General features: G+C 46.1%; 1 protein-coding gene across 4 annotated transcripts in view; it reads right to left on the bottom strand.

The window, feature by feature from the left end:
• Positions 1 to 4,653: 4,653 nt before the first annotated feature.
• The window catches only part of LOC127001775 (uncharacterized), a 21,816-nt gene continuing 3,290 nt past the window's right edge, over positions 4,654 to 23,179 (bottom strand). The window contains exons 10-29 of one of the 4 annotated variants that reach the window (XM_050866928.1): positions 22,446 to 23,039; positions 22,173 to 22,337; positions 21,789 to 22,019; positions 21,350 to 21,523; positions 20,990 to 21,161; positions 20,593 to 20,738; positions 20,355 to 20,422; positions 19,682 to 19,874; positions 19,213 to 19,434; positions 18,946 to 19,116; positions 18,371 to 18,532; positions 17,967 to 18,103; positions 17,558 to 17,667; positions 17,149 to 17,257; positions 15,669 to 15,791; positions 15,274 to 15,380; positions 14,737 to 14,889; positions 14,360 to 14,537; positions 13,733 to 13,854; positions 4,654 to 6,879 (exon numbers count right to left, since the gene is read on the bottom strand). In XM_050866928.1, coding sequence (XP_050722885.1) covers positions 6,687 to 6,879; positions 13,733 to 13,854; positions 14,360 to 14,537; positions 14,737 to 14,889; positions 15,274 to 15,380; positions 15,669 to 15,791; positions 17,149 to 17,257; positions 17,558 to 17,667; positions 17,967 to 18,103; positions 18,371 to 18,532; positions 18,946 to 19,116; positions 19,213 to 19,434; positions 19,682 to 19,874; positions 20,355 to 20,422; positions 20,593 to 20,738; positions 20,990 to 21,161; positions 21,350 to 21,523; positions 21,789 to 22,019; positions 22,173 to 22,337; positions 22,446 to 23,039 — 3,530 coding nt within the window. In that variant the 3' untranslated portion in view covers positions 4,654 to 6,686. Of the gene's footprint in view, positions 6,880 to 8,728; positions 12,503 to 13,722; positions 13,855 to 14,359; positions 14,538 to 14,736; positions 14,890 to 15,273; positions 15,381 to 15,668; positions 15,792 to 17,148; positions 17,258 to 17,557; positions 17,668 to 17,966; positions 18,104 to 18,370; positions 18,533 to 18,945; positions 19,117 to 19,212; positions 19,435 to 19,681; positions 19,875 to 20,354; positions 20,423 to 20,592; positions 20,739 to 20,989; positions 21,162 to 21,349; positions 21,524 to 21,788; positions 22,020 to 22,172; positions 22,338 to 22,445; positions 23,040 to 23,179 lie in introns of those variants that run through there. The other 3 variants (XM_050866929.1, XM_050866930.1, XM_050866927.1) reach the window with 3 other exon arrangements.

Genomic DNA, 23,179 nt, shown 5'->3' with positions numbered 1-23,179 from the left:
TCAATACTCAAGGAAAATATTTGAGTGCTGTTTCTTCCATGTGACATATCAGTAATATTTATATACTTACTGTTATTAATATATAAGCCTTGTTAAGATGGTAGTGCAAAAGTGAAGTGTAGGTCAGGGAACCAAACCCTTCAGGTTTCAGAAACTGTGACAATATTTAATGAAGGGGTAAATATGAACTAATGAAAATAATAATTTTGACAAAGTGTGCGCAAGCATCCAGACTATAGGCATTCAACAGCACCCTCTGTCGAAATCATGAAATAATGGTTCCGCGCAGTCAGAGACCGAGATGGAGGGTGACGAAGGAGGGATCGAGTAGCTCCAGACCACTAAAAACAGTGTGAACACACGTAAATAATACTGAAGCTTTGCCAGGTCACAGCTGTGAGCGTTATGCGTACAGCACATAACATAGATATCCTGTTAATAACTGAACTTTGGAAATGTTTGCAATTTCTACTACCTCACCTACACACCTGTGTGAACACTTGAAATACCTCAGTCATTAGTACAAGTACTGCTGGAAGTATGCCTTCATACAGCCTGTGCCTAAGAAAGGTGACCGTTCCAATCCCTCAAACTACCGTCCTATAGCTTTACTTTCTTGTCTATCTAAAGCTTTTGAATCAATCCTTAACCGGAAGATTCAAAAGCACCTTTTCACTTCTGACCTTCTATCTGTTCGCCAGTATGGGTTCTGCAAGGGGCGTTCTACTGGTGATCTCCTTGCCTTCCTAACTGACTCTTGGTCATCCTCTCTTAGCCGTTTCGGTGAAACCTTTGCTATTGCGCTGGACATATCAAAAGCTTTTGATAGGGTCTGGCACAAATCTTTGCTTTCCAAACTACCCTCCTACGGTTTCTATCCTTCTCTCTGTACCTTTATCTCCAGTTTCCTTTCTGACCGTTCTATTTCTGCTGTAGTAGACAGTCACTGTTCTTCCCCTAAACCTATTAACAGTGGTGTCCCACAGGGTTCTGTCCTATCTCCCACTCTCTGTTGTTCATTGATGATCTTCTTTCCAAAACGAACTGTCCTATCCATTCCTACGCCGATGATTCCACTCTGCATTACCCAACTTCTTTTAATAGAAGACCCACCCTACAGGAACTTAACGACTCAAGGCTGGAGGCAACAGAACGCTTAGCCTCAGACCTTACTATTATTTCAGAACCTGGTGTCCTTCAACGTCTCAAAAACGCAGTTTCTCCACCTATCCACTTGACACAATCTTCCAAACAACTATCCCCTATTCTTTGACAACACTCAGCTATCACCTTCCTCAACACTAAACATCCTCGGTCTATCCTTAACTCAAAATCTCGACTGGAAACTTCATATCTCATCTCTTACTAAATCAGCTTCCTCGTGGCTGGGCGTTCTGTACCGTCTCCGCCAGTTCTTCTCCCCCGCACAGTTGCTGTCCATTTACAGGGGCCTTGTCCGCCCTCGTGTGGAGTATGCATCTCATGTGTGTGTGGGGGGTCCACTCGCACAGCTCTCCTTGACAGAGTGGAGTCAAATGCTCTTCGTCTCATCAGCTCTCTTCCTCATACTAATAGTCTTCTACCTCTCAAATTCCGCCGCCATGTTGCCTCTCTTTCTATCTTCTGTCGATATTTTCATGCTGACTGCTCTTCTGTACTTGCCAACTGCATACCTCCCCTCCTCCCGCGACCCCTCTGCACACGACTTTCTACTCATGCTCATCCCTATACTGTCCAAACCCCTTATGCAAGAGTCAACCAGCATATCCACTCTTTCATCTCTCACGCTGTTAAACTCTGGAACAATCTTCCTTCATCTGTATTTCCTCCTGCCTACGACTTGAACTCTTTCAAGAGGAGGGTATCAGGACACCTCTCCTACCGAAATTGACCTCTGTTTTTGGACAATCTTTTGACCTCTGTTCGGGAGCAGTGAGTAGCGGGCCTTTTTTTCTTTTTTTCTTTACGCCCTTGAACTATCTCCTTAGCTGTAAAAAAAAAAAAGTAGACTATAGTCTATTCACTTCCTGATTCCTACCCAAGCCAGTAAGAACATCGCTGATTGGCTGATACACTTTCGCTGGGATGGCTGGTTCGCTTCCACAGAGAAAAAATGTTCATATTTCTTTACCTCTTACACAAGATTGGCACATTTTGTCTGCATCATTGAATCAAACAGTGATTGTTCAACAATAACACGGCATTCAAAACTCGATAGGCTAAATACAAAGTAATGACGAAGAGTTGAAGTCAGAGAACAATGTATAACGATTTGTACCACTTTTTAATCATCAAAGGAGTTTGCATACATTTCTAAACTGAATTTGGAATAAAATATCTGTTTCGTACATAAAACTCTCTCTTGAAGACGATGGTCTTCTCAGATTTCAGGTTAAATACGATATAAGAAGAGAAAAGGAAGGTTTTGTGGTCATGATGCATGTCACTGTATGTATGAGGGAGGGAGGGAGACCACACCGACCAACCGGGCATCTGCCTCAGCCTCTCCCTCTCACCCACAGTGACGTGCATAACGACCACAAAAACCTTTCTTTTCTCTTCTTACATCGTACTTTACCTAAAATCTGAGAGTACCATCATGTTCAGGAAAGTTGTTTTTTTTGTACAAGAACATATGTTTTGTTCCGAACTTAGTTTCAAAATTTCTGCAAAAACCGTTGATAATTAAAAAAGTGGTATAAAGCATTATGTATTGTTCTCTGACTTCAACTTGCCATCCTTACTTTGTTTTTAGCCTATTGAGTTTCTAATGCCGTGTTTACTGATTCAGTGATGCAGACAAAATGTGTTATCTTGTGTCAGAGGTGGGCTAAGTAAAGAAATATGAACATTTTTGTGTGCGGCAGCGAGGCGAGATGCCTCATCCACCACTACCGCATCACAGCACGAGTCCATCAGCCAATCAGCGACATTCTCGACCACCACCAGCACATCCCAGCACAAGTGCAACAGCCAATCAGCGACGTTCTTACTGCCATGGGTAGGAATCTGAAACCCAGCTTAAGTGAATAGACTTTAGTAAACTGTCATATTGCATTCTACAATATGGTGCTATAATGTGCTTAATACTAGTATATTGAGAGTATGAATAAATAAAATGATGGGACCACTACCTTATGGTGCTCTGATCTGCCTGTGACTAGTACTTAGTACCATATTGAAAGCACTTAAAAAATGTGGTGTGAACATGACATGAATGTGGCTCTTTAATTACATTGGCATGCATGTACAGTTAGTGTAGAACAACAGAAAACTCTGCCATTATTTTCTTGTGCTAATATTGCTTATAACACAAAAAATCTGACATATGGAACTCTGCAGAACTTGATTGATGTTTGGATGTGTACAAGTGCTGAAAGTCACCTCTCAGCTCTGAAAGACCAGGTCTCCATGTAATCACTGCTAAATATCTAAAGGGATAAGTTTCTGCTTTGATGTCAGACATTATATAAACAGCATTACCTGGATCATGTTGAGTTACCCGTACATACATAAATTAATAAATGACATGTACCTTACCCTAGTCAGTACTTGAACTCTGTAGGAGCCACACAGTTGCCAAGAGCTTGGGAACAAAATTTCCTGTGATATTATTTTTTGCAATTGTATTTTTAAGCTGATTTTGTGGTGACCTGATGTTTAAAAATAATACTAATTTTTTCTAGATAGGTAGATAGTGAATTTTTAGTCCCCTGTACACTTAAAATATTGGACTGAAAAACTTCTGTATTTTTTGTCCGAGCTACAAAGCTGTGTCAAGTGTTTGGCATGAGAGGGCCACCTCCCTTGTAAAGGGAACATTGGCCCTATATACGATAAATAAATCGACAAATTTTTCTACATCTGAGGTACTCGTAATACAATAGGTTAAGTAGGTTTTGTGTTATCACAGTTGAATTTTATTTGATTTACTTCTGTATTATTCTGGAATCATTAATTTGTACCCCAGTCAAAGATAAATCTTTGTGCCACATTATGTATTTTTATTATTATATTGTCACAGTATGAATTTGTTACTCTGATGGAAATATTATCATTAGGAATACATATTATATTCTCAGAGTTCCGAGGTAATACAGTAGGATAAGGAGGTTTTGTATTATCACAGAATTGTATTTTATTTGATTTACTTAGAACTGTATTATTCTGGTATCATTAATTTGTGCCCCAGTCAAACAACTCTTTGTGCCGCATTATGTATTGTCACAATGATTTGTTACTCTGATGAAAATATTATCATTAGGAATACATATTATATTTTCAGAATCCGTATATGCAGGTTTTTTTTTAGTTATAAATACTCATATTTTGTTTAAAAGTTGGTAACACTGCATATATATATATATATATATATATATATATATATATATATATATATATATATATATATATATATATATATATATATATATATATATATATATATATATATATATATATATATATATATATATATATATATATATATATATATATATATATATATATATATGTATATATATATATATATATATATATATATATATATATATATATATATATATGTATATATATATATATACACACACACACACACACACACACACACACACACACACACACAGTTATACCTCAATATACACATGTGACGGGTTCATCATTATTCTATACAACAAAGCTGTGTTTTACTTCCGAGTTATCAAAAACATATTGAGTTTATACGAACAGAAAATGCTATGAATTAATAAATATCCTGATATTTCTTACATATTTTGTATTAATTGAACATTTTTAGTGTTTTTGGACCATCCAGTTTTAAGCGGGTTATGGCAGTAATTACCGCGTTGGCCCTCCCTAAGCGGCCCTCTGGAAAACCGATGAGCAAGACTGGCAGCGGGCTTACGTCAACGCCCTATGGAGGGCCGCTGGTTTGACGTATGTAAGGCCTGCTGAGGGCCGTTTTGTTTTTGTTTGCTGGGTGGTTGAGTGTGGCAGCCCTTGCAGTGCCGTCTTTTATTGCTTAATAGTGACTTTCTTAGTCGGCCCATAACACATCTTTGATGAAGAAAAAAGTCGACATGGACGCTGCCGAGTATTGGGTCAGTGTTTGGAGTAAGCAGACGGTCACCACACTTCACCGATAACTGTCTAGGGCAGAGGTTCCCAACCTTTTTGTTCCGCTGTACCCCTTGGGCATTTTTATAGGTTCCCGTGTACCCCTAAAAATTTAGGATAAAAAAACGATGAAATTGTAATATTTTGATATTATTTTATAATGAAATCTGTATGTGTAGACTGATGATATAATTTAAATAACAGTTTTGCTTTCTAAAATGAGGAAATTGAAAACCAAAAATAACATGACATTGTGCAATTTGAATGCAGATTACAACACCATGTATTGTACAGTAGTGGTTATTCTCTCGGACCCAATGTACACCCTGAAAAGTGCAAATGTAACACTGGGGATACATGTACCCCAGGTTGGGAACCCCTGGTCTAGGGTTAAATGGGAGAAAGGAAATGCTCTCATCTTACGAGGTGAAGATTGAAGTGCGCTATAGAGGTGTGGAAACGGGCCCCAAGGATCGGAGGGCGGGAGGGGAGGCAAGGTGTGTCTGGGGTGCTGGGAGAGGGGAAGAGCGATATACAGAGACGATTGAAACGGGAAGGCCGGGAATAATGAGACGAACCCATGTTCTCAAACATTTCGGGGCTTACACACCCACATTTGATAAGGGTTTCGTAGAGGCTGTATTCGTATTTCCATGGGTAGTTTTATGAGCCTAGTAATAGATTTACAAGTGTTTTGTATCAGGAACGTGAAAAAAAACCCATGCACTCATGAGAACCAGACTAATCTCCTTTGTGGCCTTGGGAATATTTGTTGACAGCCGAAAGCGTCAGAGAATACGGGCCAAGGTTTCCTGAGGGGCGTAGGTGGAGGTGTGTGGCTGATGAAAGCAAAATAGTGTTTGGGAGGGAGGGAATAAAGAGGGCATGGGGGGTATGTATGTATGTATGTATGTACAATGGACCAGGGAGGAGGAGGAGGAGGAGGAGCAGAAAAGAGTCGAGTTCCAAAAGACGAGGACTAGGCCAGGAGGAGGAGGGAAGAGTGTTTGGGGCAGGTGATCCTAAAAGTGGTGCTTCGGTAATCCTTATTAGGAGTATCGAAATCGGTTCATCAGGCATTTCAAAAAGTATCTTAAAAAAAAGTATCACGTTTACAGGATATTGAAGGTTAACAGTCTGAGTAGGATACTGTTGAGAATCAGGTATCAGGTTGACTTGAACTTGGTGGTGTCGGAGCCTATATAAAATTATTGAAGAACCACTGGTATAGGGCAAGGCGAAGGGAGGATGGGAGAGAGACAAGGATAAGAAGAGGAGAGTAAATTAGATAGGGCACAAAGATGGGAGAAGGAAATAAAGGACATAAGGATGAGGAGATAATAGAAGGGAAGAAAGAACTCGAGTAACAATAGGAGAGAAGGGAACAAAGGACACAGTAATGAGGAGATGAAAGAACAATGAACACAAAGATGAGGAGAGAAGAGGAGAAAAGGGAACAAAGGACACAAGGATGAGAAGAGGAGAGAAGGGAACAAGGAGTAAAAGGATAATTAAGGAGAATTGAGGAGGGAACAAGCAGCAAGGTGGCAGGCCCGGGGATAAGGAACGAATCACCGCTCGCTGGTCTCGTCGTTGGTGAATTTGTAGGTTCGCTTGACGAGGACGCGCCTCTCCTGCTGCTCCTCGGAGGGCGTGTTGGGCAGGGAGTTGGTGGGGGATGGGGTGAGGTGACTCGTCCGCTGCTCCCTGCTGGAGTACCGGCTGTCGCTGCTGGTGACGGCGCGGGTGACGGTGGTGGCGGTGCTGGGGAGAAGGGAGGCTCAGTATGTGTGTGTGTGTGTGTGTGTGTGTGTGTGTGTGTGTGTGTGTGTGTGTGTTTACCTAGTTGTAGTATATATGGCCTGAGCTACACGTGTAGTTCTGTCCTCATCTACATTCATCTAATTCTTACGTAAAGTGTTTGTGTGTGTGTGTGTGTGTGTGTGTGTGTGTGTGTGTGTGTGTGTGTGTTCATTAAGGGACATGACACAAGGAATAGCAGCGACAGAGATTTGTTTAATGTATAGTCTTACGTGAGCCAAATGCACCCCTCCGCCTCCTCCCCCTTATCACCCCGCGCAAATTATTTTGGTTTAGCTAGAAGCAAAACTTAACTTTGCCTGATTATTTAAGATTTGTTTTACTGTTTAACTGGTTCAGAGGCTCAGTATATGTATCTGCAAAAGTTATTCTGTATTTACGACGGTCCCATCACTGCTTCCAAAATGAACCTATTATAATTAATCGTTGTGTCACATATCCACACACACACAAACACACAATCTCCTGAATAACCACAAAGCTTTACCCATCAAAACAAAAACTCGTCTTACTAGTAAAAGAGTAAACCTCATATGTAGCGTGAACACGACATTTGAGAGTGAGATCAGTGAAAGTAGACATGCCACGGAGGTTTCTGACGAGTGCGTGGTTCAGACATGTTGAGGCGTGAGAGAGTGTGTTGTGACATGTATACAGAACACACACAAACGTGGCATGCAGATGAAGTACTCGTGTCTGCCGCGGTGATGGGGTCAGGGGAAGATATTTTAGAACAACAGTAGTATTAGGACTCTGCGTCTCTGAGAAGGGGGAAAAGACTAGGAAGACTTACAGGAAGAACATGTGCATAAGTTTTTAGAACACGGGGGTAATAATAAGACGAGGAAGAGTGTGTAAGTAGACTTGGAATAGAAACGATGGATGAAAGAAGACAAACAGACGTAAGACAAGGGGTACTGGAGTAGTGAAGTGGGAGAAAAAGAGTTCGTAAGACATATAACACGTACTAGGATTGCACGCCTTGATAACTGGAATGTGTGGCTGATCTGAAACATTTAATCAATGGACTGTCAGACATCACATGACGGTAATCAGACCATGGTAAGTGCAAGGTCTTGGATCAACTATTAGTATTGAATGTGTGTGTGTGTGTGTGTGTGTGTGTGTGTGTGTGTGTGTGTGTGTGTGTGTATATAATTCACCACGGCCTGATCACGAGTTGGACTCACTTTCGCCAGCAGGAACCCTCCCGACACGAGCAAGTGCATGCTCATTATCGTCGATCTCTGGGTACTGCCAGGACCTCACACACCACACACCCCATCCCCCTTGCTCAAAGGGGGACAGTAACCACTCCTAGTCAACGAAAAGAATCCGGGTTGAACGGGGCTCGAACCGCCGCCTGTTTGGCCGTGAAGCCTTGCAGCGCGGCGCTCTAGCCGATTGAGCTACCGGAGTGTGTGTGTGTGTGTGTGTGTGTGTGTGTGTGTGTGTGTGTGTGTGTGTGTGTGTGTTGCCCAATTCAATGGTTCAGTTCAATTTGTTTCCGTCTTTTATAATCCTTTTTCTTATTTTTGAATCTGCTTATTTTTTATGCTAAGAGGAGGGGAACTACGGAAGTAGACAAATGAAAATTAATGGGGAGGTAGAAAAATGAAAAGAAATATAAGAATGAAAGAGGGAAGTAGTTTGTCTGGGCTAAGAGGAGGAAGAGAGAGAGAGAGAGAGAGAGAGAGAGAGAGAGAGAGAGAGAGAGAGAGAGAGAGAGAGAGAGAGAGAGAGAGAGTATATACAGGATTTACAGAGTAGTATATCCTCCCGCTGTTCCCGTGACACTGAGGGAAGGGAGCACTCGACACAGGCCTGCGGGTGATGGGCTGTCAAGGGGTACTGAGGCAGCGAAGCGTAACGCCAGATAACTCAAGAGGTGGTTATTTGGATACATTTATTGTGACTATGTACAAAGTGGGAGTTTCAGCTCATCTGTTTTGCTCACCTAAATTACTGAGCTTGTATCCCTTGTCCTACTTATTACTTCTTGTGCAGACTGACTGAGGCCGGGTTCCCACTATTCCGTTTTCACGGTTTCGTCGACCGTCAATGACGTCACCAACGGCGACGGCAGTGGGAACCGGGCCCCGCGCGGAGCCCCGTCCAGAGATGAAACCAAGTTAACTTTTGTATCCGGGATCGGGGCGACGGTGACCCTTCCAGTGATGCTGAGTATTCTAAATATCATGAAAATATGAAATGGAAGTACTTGGATACAAAATATAATATAGTTAAGTTTGAAGATAATAATAATTTACATATATTTGCATTATGTACACTCAACAAAAAGTTCTCGAACACTTTAAGCACCATGCATTATGAGATACACAGACGAGGAATATTGAGACACCTCTCCCTGTGTAGAACGGGTTGTAGCCCTGTGTACACATGCACTGTGTGAAGGAGTGAGGTGCTAATGGCCCAGTATTACATGCGCACTGATAAGCCTTGTCGCTTGATTTCGATGAAATTAATATATCTTAAGTAACCGTATTATAATCATTAGTTGCGGCGATAATTCTCCGTCACAAGGGTGTTTTTTCGTCTGTAGATTTACGTCATTCTGGTGCCGATTTAGTACCACCGAGTGAATAAAATTATTTTGTAACCCATTCTGCTTTAGGACTGTCAGCCAGTTTAGATGCTGTGGCTGACGTCATTCCTACTCAAATGAGGGAATGATGAGTCCAGGTGGTAGTTTGAGTATAATTGCCAGTAAAAGTATGTAAAATTAAAATATCTGCCTTAATTAATACGTAACCCACATACTGCAACAGCTTGTTTAAGTATACATAAGATATATGAGGATGTGAGGTATTTATTTAAAATGAGTGTATGCACCGCCTGCGCCGATTACATTGTTAAGTCTGCTTCGAGGCCTCGAGGCGTGTCACTAGTGGGGCCTGTTTCTACATATCTGCTGACCCATAGTGATACGGTAGAGATGGACACATTAATCCGCCGTGCTGTTTGGAGATAACTGAGGCCTTCAGTGTGAAGGATAATAATGACTTTGCGCCTGTCTTGTGGGGTCTCCACTGAGACTAATGTGAGCATGACTTACTGCGACCATCAAATCAACACAGGATCGAAACGTATCATATACAGTAATGGATTCAGATGCGTCATCACAGTCAGGGATACCAGCCATTCAGAGGCGCCTAGCTGCGATCGTTTACTCTTCACATCCATCGTGCCTAGGTGTTCGAGAACTTTTTGTTGAGAATGTACGTCTAGTACGTGTGTTGATAAATAATTTTCGTTGAGAATTGGAAGTGTGGCAACAACACACACAGCTGCACGCAGGTGTAAACAAACTCATGGGTGTGGCAGGGAGATTGGGGGCAAATATACGTATGTATTCTGCTGCTGCAGAGAACATCCGGGGGTCATTTGCGAACTATTTCAGTTCCCCACGTAGACCAAAATGGTAATGTGAACAGGGGGCGACTTCAATAAGCAGACAGATGGTTGAGAATTCAATCAGTTGTTGTTTTAGTTGTTCATCAGCTGTCTACCAGAGCAGACCACAGCCTGCCTTGGACTGGGTTTTACCACAGCTCCCTTGTATGTGTATGATGAGTTGTCTGCGAGTGTGGTTGTCCTGCCATTCCACATGTAATGATCTGTAGCATTTAATAATAATTTTAAGGTTTGAAATAACTGTTGGCGTGGCCAGAACCTTCGCCCTCTTCTAGCTGGCTGCCTTCTGACCAAGTAGCCAGTACAAGGCAGCAATCAAGAAGTCGTTGTCGTCTATGGGGGTCCATGCTTTATTTGTCAGCAAGCGTCGTGACGGATCCCATCTCCTCAGTACCGAGCGTCCACCATTTTTGTCACGTCATTTTAACGTCATTAACGTCGACGGAACCGTAAAATCGGAACAGTGGGAACCCGGCTTTTCCAGGTTTCCTAGGACGGGCCAGCACTGCACGACGAACCGTCGCGTGAAAACGGTGAGCCAGTAACCTTCCAAGCATTAGAATACTTTCATTAGTCTGTTACTGTAATTTCCTTGATAGACTTTGCTCTTGCTTTTCTTTTCATGCCAGATAGGATACTGAGGATAAAATTCTTGTTTCATTATTGAGTGGGGATGTCTGGGCACTGCTGTTGGTGGTCAGGTCACTGGGCGTTACATCAACACGTCCTTGTGTGCCTGACACTCCCACGTCGTCACCACCCGCCCTCGTCCACTCAGAGACGCTGTGTTAACAATAGGTCTGCATGCTTTTCATCTTGCTTGTTTGTTTGTTCGTGGTCAAATCTATACATAGGGAACAGAGTTCTATGGTCCCTACTTGAAAAATATGAGTACAACTGTACCGAGCAGCAAGATCAAGACAAGCCTAGTAGCCTTGCCAACAGTAAGGCTCGTGACGATTTCCTACTCAGCTGTCTGTAGTCCGTTGTTTGTTTCCCCATGTTTGGCCCGCGTTAGGGGCCCTGCGGTGCTTGTACTTGCCATGGATGACCCTTCGTTCATAGATCATCTTATTGGCTTAGATCACCTCATGCAGGTGCAGAAATTCTTCAAAGTAAATATGTCAGCGAGATTCGAGTTTTTAGCAATGTAGAAATGCAGTACATGCTCCTTGGAAGGAAGCAACCTTCTGTCCCCACCTTGATGTACAGCACTTCCCCGCAATGTCACTGCCTGTACTTTGCCAACCCTCTTGTATACAGATGGATGAATATTAAAAATGCATATAACTCCTTCATATATCCATTATCCTTGTTCTTTTTCTGGTTGTTTATTTTATTCGCCTCGTGAGTGTGCACGCCCCTGTTGGTTGTCGCCTACACAGTCCGGAGACGAGTTTACCTTCAAATATACCAAAGAAAATGGATATTTTGACGTCACGGGCGGCGGTCTGGGTGACGTCACGGGTGGTGAATGACCGCCAGCACTACAGCTGTGTTTGAAAGGGGCGTCGCTGCGCCGCCCCAACCTAACTGAGTGACGGTTGCAGGCTTGGGGCGGCGGACGGCTGGAGGGAGCAGCTGGTGGGAGTAGCGCCAGGGTGCACGAATTTTCTGCCGCTGCTTGCAAGGAGAGCACCAGTAGTTCTGCACTGTGCCTCGTCCTCGCGCCTCAGGCACTAGGGGCTGTGCACAACTTTCATATTATAAAGATGCCGAACTGGGTCTCTCAGTGAGGAGCTTAGATATTAATTCACCAGCACGTGTTGGTGCCCCGTGGGTGGGGACCCCCGGGCTGATGGGGCGGCGCTAAACAACAATGTCTGCCTCCCGCTGGGATAGCTGTTGATCTTCATTGTTGGTAATGGGGCGTTTCTTGACGGCCGGGCGGCACAAGGGCGGCGTGCTGCTCCTTACTGTAAAGACGGTCATGCCTACTGCCGGAGTCGCTCTGCCGTTTGCTGGGGTGGGTGCTGCCTCAGAAGGGGTGAGACGTCCCAAGGCAGAACGGGTCCCCTCGTCCGCCGGAGTCATTCGTCCCAGCCTGGACGAGAGTGCGCCGGCCGCGGAGGTGACTCTGCTGCCTGCCGGGACTCCGTGGCCAGGTTGGCTTCCCACCGGCGTGATCACCCTGCAGGGGGGAGACAGGGGTGATCACTGCTGCTGCACAGCCTCTGCTGCCACCACACCCAGGCACTGCCTCAATGGATTGGTTTCATGTATATCAGAGCAGATAACTGTCCCTCGCGGGACTTTATTGTTTCAAGAGTCGTGCTCAGACAAATAAAAGCGTAGCGAGGAAGGTGTCCCGGGGCACAGGGCGGTGCAGGCTGGGCTCAAGCGGCATGCATTCACGCATACTTCATTTCCCAGATGAAGTGGGATGCGTGCCTGTCTGTGGCCTCCCGCATGCAGGCCAGGCGGAGCAACCAACAGAGGCAGCAAGAATCGCGCACAGGTATGATGTTTCTGGATCCAAGCAAACAGACGGTAGAATGGCGCTGGTATGCTGCTAATTCACTGTACTAAGAGTGTTTTGATTTGGAGTAACTTTTCTTAAGTGTTTGATTTATTCATTTGACTTTTATTAGGAAATTTTCCTATCTGACGGGGCACAGAAAACACTGAGTGTGAGCTGAGTCTGTCAACTTACCGTGAGGAGTTTTCGTGTTGTGTCTGCTACGTGAATGACAAAGAAAATAAAGCGAAGACTACAGAAAGCCTCATTAAGAGTGAGGATGGAGCCAATACCTGGAGGTCGGCTACCTAGCCTACTTGTGTACAACAGTGAAGGAGTCCTTGACTGCGCCGAGGCCGCCTGGCGGAGAGGCGAGCTTAATTCTGTAAGACGGGATAGGAAACGCTGAGAGAAACCGCGAAGAGGCAAAGGCAGCGAAGTAATAACACATTAGTCAGGGGTGAAAAGGGTAAAAATGTGTTTGAGAATGCAACTTTGCTGCACACTCATTCATCCTTACGTGGCAGACTGCATGGATGTAATTATATAGTTGTTCCGGGGCGGGACAAGTCCTCATTCACTCTCCGCATATGCTACGTGAAGTGCGTGTGTGTGGAAGGGGTGGAGCACAGCCCTCAAAAGTACGGGTAGTGTTGGTGTGGAGGGAGATGCACAGGACACTATAGTTTATGTGTGAGCTGAGGTATCACAAGATCTAGTGGGAATTCAAAATAAATATGTGAGGAGTAACGCAATTCTGGATAGCACACGTACATACGAACACACGCACACACTTGTGAGAAACAGTGGCAAGTCCAGCCCCCCTCAAAGGCACACTGCACAAACCGTGACCCCGAACAGGCCCATACGCCTCGCCGCCACCACTGCCTCACCTGGACTCACCTGGACACGTCCTCTGCCGAGCGCGTCGGCGTGATACGAGAGCGCGCGCTGATGCCCAGCAAGTCGCTGCGCTTGTAGGTGAGCTCCGTCCCGCAGCACAAACGGTTGATCTTGCTTCGGAACTGTGGGTCGAGGAGGGAAGATGAAGACTGGCGGCCAGGGAAATTAGGAATTTTCCACCATAAAAATAAAAAACTGGTTGTTGAGGGTAATCAAAAATATTTTCGGAAAAATGAAAAAAAAAGTTTCAAAACTGTAGTCTTTATCGTCTGTTTTACTCGATATATTTTAACGATGGAAAAGGACGATATTTATTGATCCCGAGAAAGTGTTACTGATATCAGGATATCTACAACATAAGCAAAAAATAATTTCAGCGAGAAAGAAGAAATGCAGAAAACTGATTGCTTCTTCTAGGCGAGTTTCTTTACCAAGTCAGCTTGTTATTTGTTCGTCTTTGTCTGGACAACATTGTTGGCACTCTGACGGAGGTGGAGAAATGTCCCTACTAGGAAAAATTGAGTTAAACATATAACTGGGACAATGGGAAGGATGAGGAAGAAAAGGAAAAGAAGATGGAGAGGAGAAAGAAAGATATGACATTTTTTCCTTCACTGGTGTCCTCACCGTATCGTCAAAGGAAGTTCTGGCTCCCGCGATGGTGATGGCGATCACGAGGGTCATGACGCAGAAGAACACGTAGGTGCCCTGGTCCCCTGACTGGTAGCCGACCACCCCGGTGCTCCAGGCCACCAGCAACTCGATACACAAGGCGAGCACCACCCAGCGGAGCTTGTGACTGTCGCTGCGGAGGGGAGGAAGGAAGGGAGAAAATAGGCATTGCGTGACGACCAAGTTGACAGCGGTATAAGCAGTGGTATTGATCCCTCCCACACGCACGTAATGAGGTGTGTTGATAATTGGCTGCCGGCTAAATACATCTGTAAATAGGTCACTCAAGTCTCGTTTGTCAGGTGGTGAGTTGGGAGGCAGATGGTTCTTACCTTTGTCTGCCGCGATGGTTCTCCTCGACCAGCACGGGCGGCGTCTGCTGCGTGAAGAAGGTGTTGGCCAACAGGAATATTGTGGCCGCCACCAGGAGGCCGATGGGCAGCACCTCACCCCACATGGCGCCTCCATTCGGGTTCAGCCAGCAGCTGGAGGGGCGGAGGGTGAATGAGAAACGCTGAATTGGTGATGTAGGGGAGAGGGTGACAGAAAGAATGAGACGAAATGCAGAATCAAAAAGGTAGTGCTTTTGAGCATGAAGTGCAACATCTTTATTAGTACCATTATTATATACGCTTTGTCCAGGCAGCAGGAACGGTGAAGAAGCGAGATGAAACAAATGAAATAATAATAAAACTGAAAGTGAACCCTTAGCCTATAAGCAGAAACGAAGGCATGAGAACTCCACCATCACCTTGACATCAACGGATGAGAAGTTCCAGTGTCACAGAACGTTATACCCAGACAAGCTCGCTCACCAAACCCCTTCCTTCCTTCTGTCTCCCACCCTTGGAACTTTCCCGTGGACTTACTTGCCGACGTTGAAATCTGGATATTGGTTGTAGCCGAAGCCCGCGGTGAAGGCCACCACCAGGAGGGGCGCCAGCAGGCCCACCGCCACCATCATCCAGTTGGACTTCTGACAGAGGGAAGAATGTATTGCTGGCGGGCGTTCAGTCAAGGCTGTCATTTGTTATTATATATTGTATATTCTAATGGCCGACATTATAAAAACATGACATTTTGTATATTCATTTGGGCCATTCTATTAACTTCATCCAAAGTTGAAAAATGATTCGTGTGCATGTGATTCGTCGACTGAAAATAAGATGCCCCCTCACGACCATTGAACAATAGCCAGGTCACACCAACATCCCTCACTGCGAGGACATTGAGCCACATTAAACTGACATAGAAGCTGGCTCACCTGGAAGGGACTCTTGATGTACATGACCAGCAGGTGTGCGAGAGTGAGCGCCTCCAGCATGAGGAAGGTGAAGGCGCACAGGAAGAGGAAGTGAAGGACCACAGCAACCGCGATGCAGCCACTCTTTGGAGGGGAGGGAAGGCTGGGTGAGGTCATGGGCAGGATGAAGGGCGAGAGGGTGGCAGAGGAAGGAGGGCGGGGAAGGTTAACACTCTCTCTCTCTCTCTCTCTCTCTCTCTCTCTCTCTCTCTCTCTATATATATATATATATATATATATATATGTATATATATAATAAAACTCTAAGATAAAACAAAAAGAGTGTGCATGGTATGTTTCCAGCATGGGAAGGATGGGAGGGTAAATTATTTCTATCAGATCCTGCCTTGAATTTATCATGACAGAGGACAACTTCGGCGTACGGTGACGAACTATACTACAGTTCGCCATTACTCCCACCTAGGGTTGCAAAGGGTGGGAAAGTTTCCGGAAAAAAATAGAACTTACGGGGAATTTTCAGGGCCCGGGAATTTGGGTAATTTTCGGGAATTTCCACATTTTTCACACGTGTATTTGTATTAATAAGTAGACCAATTTTGGTTAATATACCTATTAATGAAAACTTTTCAAGCAATAAAAATTATTTCCATTCAGTTATGATACCTACATTCATGTTATTGTAGGCTTGCATGGAGCTATAAATTTTTGTGTGGGGTTAACCTACATACTTTTTTCTTAGGTAAGGTGCTGATTTATAATTGCTGCATTACACTTTTTACTTACCTAACGGTATCCCCCTTCACCCCCCCCCCCCATCTCTCTCTCTCTCTCTCTCTCTCTCTCTCTCTCTCTCTCTCTCTCTCTCTCTCTCGTGTGTGTGTGTGTGTGTGTGTGTGTGTGTGTGTGTGTGTGTGTGTGTGTGTGTGTGTGTGTGTGTGTGTGTGTGTGTGTGTGTGTGTGTGTGTGTGTGTGTGTGTGTGTGTGTGTGTGTGTGTGTCGAGCAAGCATTGATTAATACTATAATTAAACAACTAATATAATCAAGAAAGTGTGGAGGAAACAGTCTTGAACTTTAGTTAACACCACTGTACACGAATCATCTGTACTGAGCGTGTCCAGTGATATCAGTTACCATTGCCAGTCCTGTCCTGATTACGTTAGCTCAGACTCACCAGGGGGCTCAGTGTGCCTCTCATTAGCCGCATGAACCTCAATAGGCGTCTCTTAAAAAATCCTGCCTGCGCCACCAACAGGCTAAGGGACATTCACCAACAGGCCCCTAAACTGAAGTCGAAGGAAGCAACAGTAACCTCAGCCTCAATAAAAAAACCTAAAGGCGCCATAGGCAAACTTATATTTTTTTAAATTCCCATAGTTCCCGAAAATTACCGAATATTCCTGAAAATTCCCAAAGTTCCCGTGGAAAGTTTCCCAGTTCAAAATTCCCGGGAATTTTACAACCCTACTCCCACGCACCCACCTGGCTATTGGTCTGCGCAGAGGTCGGGTAAGCGATCGTCAGCACCAGGTACGCCACCATCAGCGTGGCCTCGAACCCCAGCTGGGCCACGCAGTCCTGGTAGAACATTCTGCAGGGGTGGTAAGGTCGTGAGCCGCTGACTGGTTTGCATCGTTTGGCTGTTCGTTTGACCCCTGGTATGACTTGCTGTGTTTTGGGTAACTTTTGAGCAGGTTAATGGCTGACTGTACTTGTGCTATTTTGTTTGAGTGGCAATAATTAATGTTTGATTCTCATTGTTTAAAAGAAACAAATAAGACTCCGGAACTAAGTCAGTAGCTTACTATTTAATTTCCTGTTATAGAAGGAATATCTTGCACCGGAAATCACTTCACGGCAGTCAGCTCCTCCCCGACTGTGGGAAACTTACCCCGTGGCGAAGAAAAGGAGCATGGTGACGATGCAGGCGGCTACCAGAAGGGAGTTACACACCAGCTGGATGACCTGGTACTGCAGCACCGGCGACATCCCCAGGACCAGCTGTAGGCACCGTGACACGCTAGGCGTTATAAATGTCTTATGGCCACACAGCCAGGGCTTCCGATTAGTAAGGAATGGCTGAAAACACTCGATGAATATTCTTAAAATAAACTTACATAAATCAGTGTCTAAATCAGTGCCATCATATTCTGACCTTTTTGGAACTACGTTAAACTAAAATTACGTCCACCCGCGGCTATAATAATATCTCAATTCCCAAAGCCTGCATCTCCTCATTGACCTCATCTGGTGTAAGAAAGGCCCACTCAGGTCTCGATGGGTTCTCGCAGACCACTTACCGGAGAGACCAGCCTTCCCGTACTGTCGTTTGTCGTGGAGAATTTTACCTCCTGCGACGTCGCCAGGACGCCGCTGCCCAGGTCGGCCTCCAGCACGAGGGTGTAGTTCGTGAAGGGCTGCAGGTCGTTGATCACCACTGTAACGACAACGGGGTGGGTGGAGGCTTTATAATGAGCGCGGCGGAAAGGCTGCTTATACATGGTTTGTCTATCGTCTTCACTATAAGAAAAAAAGGGGTCTTGCTTACGACCAACAGAGCCGAAGTGAGGCTACAGTGTTAACCTTTCTGCACCAGAAAAGATGATAGAGAAAATAATGACTTATCTACATAAATTAAAACGTCTGCCTTATAATTTGAAAAGGAAGGATATAGCGATGCATGAAGAGAGGAGACGCCCCTGACCTGGCTGGGAGGTGACGGGCATCCACCTGAGGTCACGCTCGTTGGTCTTTTTGTAGGTGACGGAGATGAGGCGCGGCACCCACCCGAAGGCGCTCGCGTTCCACGTCACCGAGGCCGAGTTGGGGCCCACGTCCGTCTTGACGCCCCGGAACGCCTGGCCCACTGGCGACCACATCCCCGTTAGGAACCCCCACCAGCAGTATAACCCCCCTACCTTTTCGCCACCAGTATGACAACCCCCGTACCACCCCCACACCAGTATGACAACACCCCCCCCTTTACCACCCCCACCAGTATGGCAATCCCCCCTCCCCCCACCTGCAATATGACAATCCCCCCTCCCCCCACCTGCAATATGACAATCCCCCCCCCTATTCCACCACTATCACTTGTGAACCCTACTACCAACGTTGCCATTATTCCTGAATACCACCACCACCTAAACGATCACCGATACCATTATTTACACCGCGTATTGTTGTCTCAAGAATTATAACATATGCACATATAAAACTGCAAAAAACACTATCAGCAACTCTCCGATTCATTATAGTTAAATTAGCCTGATGCCCCACCAGGAGCTCTGTAGCTGCAGGCGGCTCTGTGAGTCTTGGTGCAGTCTTCCTCCGCCACTCCCTGCGCTGCCTGGGACACCACAAGGCAAAGCGGGCCGTCGTCCTGAGTGCCGCTAATGTTCATCACGACCCACTCTACGTCCGTCAGTGTTACCCCCGCCGCGGAGTTTCCTGCCGAAGAAATATTTAATAAGAATTTGTCAAGGGTGTTGGGCCTCAGCAGTGGTCACTCAGAGATCGAGGGTGTTTGTTGTTGCCGGAACGCACCTGTGAATTGAATTCTTGTGGAGGATGAGCTCACCCACAGGTCGTCCTCGGCGTCCTTGGCCATCTGTAAGAGCTGTGGCATGTCCTTGCTCGAGGTGACAGTGACCATGGCGGCTCCCAGCGGCTGGCAGTCTCTCTCGGCCTGTTTGATGTCTGTCTGTACCTTCGTGTTCACATAGCACCAGACGTCCACCTGGCACATGGTACACCTGCACGGTGGAACTGTTGGCACATCAGAGCAAAGCCTTAATAAGAAAATTAAATCTTCCCCGCACCCTCTTCTCCAGCTGATACTCATTCTCTCTCTCTCTCTACATATATATATATATATATATATATATATATATATATATATATATATATATATATATATATATATATATATATATATATATATATATATATATATGAACACCCCTTTAGCGCCACACAGTCTATTTTTATCGGAGATCAATTCTGAGTTACTCACACGCCAGGAAGGTGAGTGCCTCCCTTCGGCTCGTCGGTGTCATTTCCCGCACGCTGACGGTGTAGTTGGTGCCTATCTGGATGCCGCCCATACGTACACCCGAGGCATCCACGTTTTGCTGCGACACGACGGAGTACGGGTCGGTGCTGGCCAGCCTCACGCTCACCTCCTCCTTGTCCCCAAACTCCGACACCTGGAAAGTCGTGGACGAGGGTCAAGGCAGCGGTTGGTTAAGGTCGCAAACATCTACGTTGGATCATCAGTCTGATACTGAGGCTCTCCAGTAGTTGTTAATTTCCTTTTCTCAAGGGATATTGTTGACATTACCTTGATAGACCTCCGCAAGTGTGGATATTCCGCCCACCACCATTGCCACCCTCCTCAAATACCACCACATCTAGAAGGAAATGATAAGACATTGCCTAAACAGGAGACTTTTCTCCATGTTCCGGTGCCTCGCGGAGGTAAGCTATCTCATCTCGTAGGCCTTGGTGATCGGCCCAGCCTGGTGAGGGCACAGACGGATGTTTATTTTCATAATGACACCAGTTTAGGTCTGATAACTTTTCTTATCACTACTACGAACGATGAGGACGATGGAAACAAAAGTACCACCACCACCACCACCACCACCACCACGTCCTCCACCTCCACCACCAACAACAACACCCACCTTGAGAGCAAACATAATATTGACGAAGCCGTCGCGGTCCACCCTCACCAGCAGCGGGTCGTCAGGATCTGCGGGGCGTCGGTCATGGATCAGAGACTGTCAACTGTAACGGAAGCTTTTCCAACTTTTATCAGCATCAAATTTTATCACATTAATCTTTCATCCTTGCGTTACCCCCTACTTCCCTTCCCTTTCGCCCTCCATTACCTCCCTGCCCACTTCTCCCTCTCCCACTTACAAGTACGGACGTAGGTGACGCCAGCCCCGTTTGTGTAGTTGAGGGGCGTGAAGGAGGGCGCCACCGTTACTTGGTACTCGGTGAAGGGTGCCAGGTCGGTTTGTTGGTGCTCCCTCGTGTCCACATCCAACACGGACTGAAGGCACCTGAGAGGGGAGAAGGGGAAGGAGGAGGCTGATGCTCGCCGGACACAAGAGACGAATGTAAGGCGAGAAAACATTGATTTGACACGTATGAATGAAAACAAACAGGTCTCAAACACAAAAACGAATGGAACGAAAATGACTCGGATATATATATATATTTTTTGTGTGTAAATGGTCAATAGATGAAATTACATAAAACGATGGTGATGATGGGGACTTTTTTTGTGTGTGTGGGTGCTGGGTAGACTCACGCGTCGGAAGCGTTGCCGGGGTCTGTGAGGAGGTTCTCGAGTTTCCTGAAGGGGCAGTAGGAGATGGTGAAGGCGGTAGGCATCCAGAAGTTAGGTTCGTAGGTCCACGTGACGCTCGCCTGCGTTGTGTTGGCGTCACCGCGCTCCACTGACGCCACACGTCCCGTCAAGCCTGTGGGGCGAGGAGTGTGTGTGTGTGTGTGTGTGTTTAATGAATATCACGTTGTTATAAAGAGGCTATAGATAACTATAGCTATAGAGAGGAAAGCGTTTATACATTGAAAAAAAAAAAAAAAACATAAAAGAGCTTGCGGGCGAAGTTCACAAAGCCTCGCCGGGTTCCGCCCCACGTGGCCTCACCGTTGGGCCGGTACTCGCAGATGGCCGGGTGGAGGGCATCGCACACCTCGCCGAACCAGTTGTATTGGTTCGCGCCCCAGGTGGCCTTGATGCAACACGTGGTGCTGGACAGCTGGCTGTTGCGGTTGTAGAGGCGAGAGTGTCTCCAGATGGAACCGTCACTCCAGGTTCGGCCTGAAATAAAGGAGTTTGTTGTGTATTGAAAATACATAAAAGCGAAAATTCGTGGTGGGCATCACTAGGCAAGAATGTAGGCACTAGATAGATTGCTATCAAAATGGCGTGTTTTCGCTGTCTAAGAACAACCGGATCATTTAGAAACATTCATGACTACGTTTTCATCTCATTGTGCTTCACGGAAGACGATCAAGCATCCGCCCCCTGAGTGAAGCGCCGACTTGCACACAAACCTGGCGGCGCTGTGTCCCCTGAGCCTCACCTGTGTACGTCTGGCACAGGTTCAGCCCCAACCAGAAGTTGGCTGGCTGCTGCGTGGTGTTTCTGGTCAAGGTTCTGACGAGTAAGGTTTCTTCCTGCCGCGTTGACAGGGAGACCAAGTTGCCGTCTCCCCTCTTGCACCTCGCTTCCTGTTGTGCCCAACTTGCACGTCCCTCTGGCGCAACGTGCACCACGTCTCGTCCCTCCAGTTGAAGGATGTGTAAAGGCAGTTCTTGTGGAATAAGAGACGCGGGTCAAACCTTAGGAAGCGTAATGAGGCGCTTTGTGTGTCTTTAATTGTTACATGGAAAAGTTCAGGGACTTAAAAATGGGAGATAAAGATTAAGGTCCCGCATGAATATGATGAATTAGGGAAGATGTATACCTGTAAAGGTGCTACTTGTACCACACTCGTAGGAGACCCTGCCGAAATTGCAAATAAGACCGACATTGTAGAGTGTTTGGAAGCTGAGCTGCGTCATGTACATGCGCATCACCTGCTCGCCGGGCGTGCTGCCCTCCCCCTGCTGCACCGTCTCGTTCGCCACCTCTGCGGCACAAACAAGAATAGTTAATTAAAATGATAAAACAAAAATAGGTCAAACCAACAGAAGCATTAGCAACAACTGAAGGAAAAGTACGATGTGTAGATTAATACCGTCTCCGTAGGTGATGTTGAATGTGTAGGTGACGGCAGTCATGACGGTGCCAGTGAGTGGCGGCAAGGTGGGGGGATCAGTCGCGGGGGCTCGAGAGCCGGGCGGCAGGGAAGGGGGTGCTGGAGGCAGCGGCGCGGTTGTTGGTGGCAGGGTCATGGGCTGAGTCGTCTGTGATGAGTTGTCTGGAGAGGAAGTGTCAAGCGCCATGGTGGTGTCACTAGCCGTGCCCTGCGGGGTGGTCTGCGGGGTTGTCTCGGTGGGTACCGTGGACGTGGGTGCCACGGACGTGGGTGCTGCGGACGTGGGTGCCGTGGTTGGGGGAGTGTCCGTTCCTTGGGGAGCGCTTGTGGTCTGACTCTGTTGTGTGGTCTGAGTAGCCACCGTGGGCTGGGTTGTACTAGATGGTAACGGGGTAGTGGTGGCCACCACCGTGGTCTGAGGCGCGCCTCCTGAGGCCATCCCGCACACCTGCGCCGTCATCCAGGTAAGCTTGAGTGTTCCGTTCCACTGCACGTCGGCGGAGAGGTTCACGTCTGCCAGGAAGGCGCCGTATCCGTTGCTCTGCGCCGCGCCCTCGATGTTCGCCCAGGAGACTGGCCGCGGAGGGGAGGAAATTTAAGGAACGCAATGTGTACTGTAGATGTAAATGAACTATTCAAGGAAATTTAACATGGGATGAATGCTAAAAATGTAAAAATACTTAAGAGAAATTTATTAGGCGTCGATAAACACA

Source organism: Eriocheir sinensis, chromosome 21 (genome assembly GCF_024679095.1).
Source record: "Eriocheir sinensis breed Jianghai 21 chromosome 21, ASM2467909v1, whole genome shotgun sequence".
NCBI classification, from domain to species: Eukaryota; Metazoa; Arthropoda; class Malacostraca; order Decapoda; family Varunidae; genus Eriocheir; species Eriocheir sinensis.
This window is presented reverse-complemented; position numbering and strand designations above follow the sequence as displayed.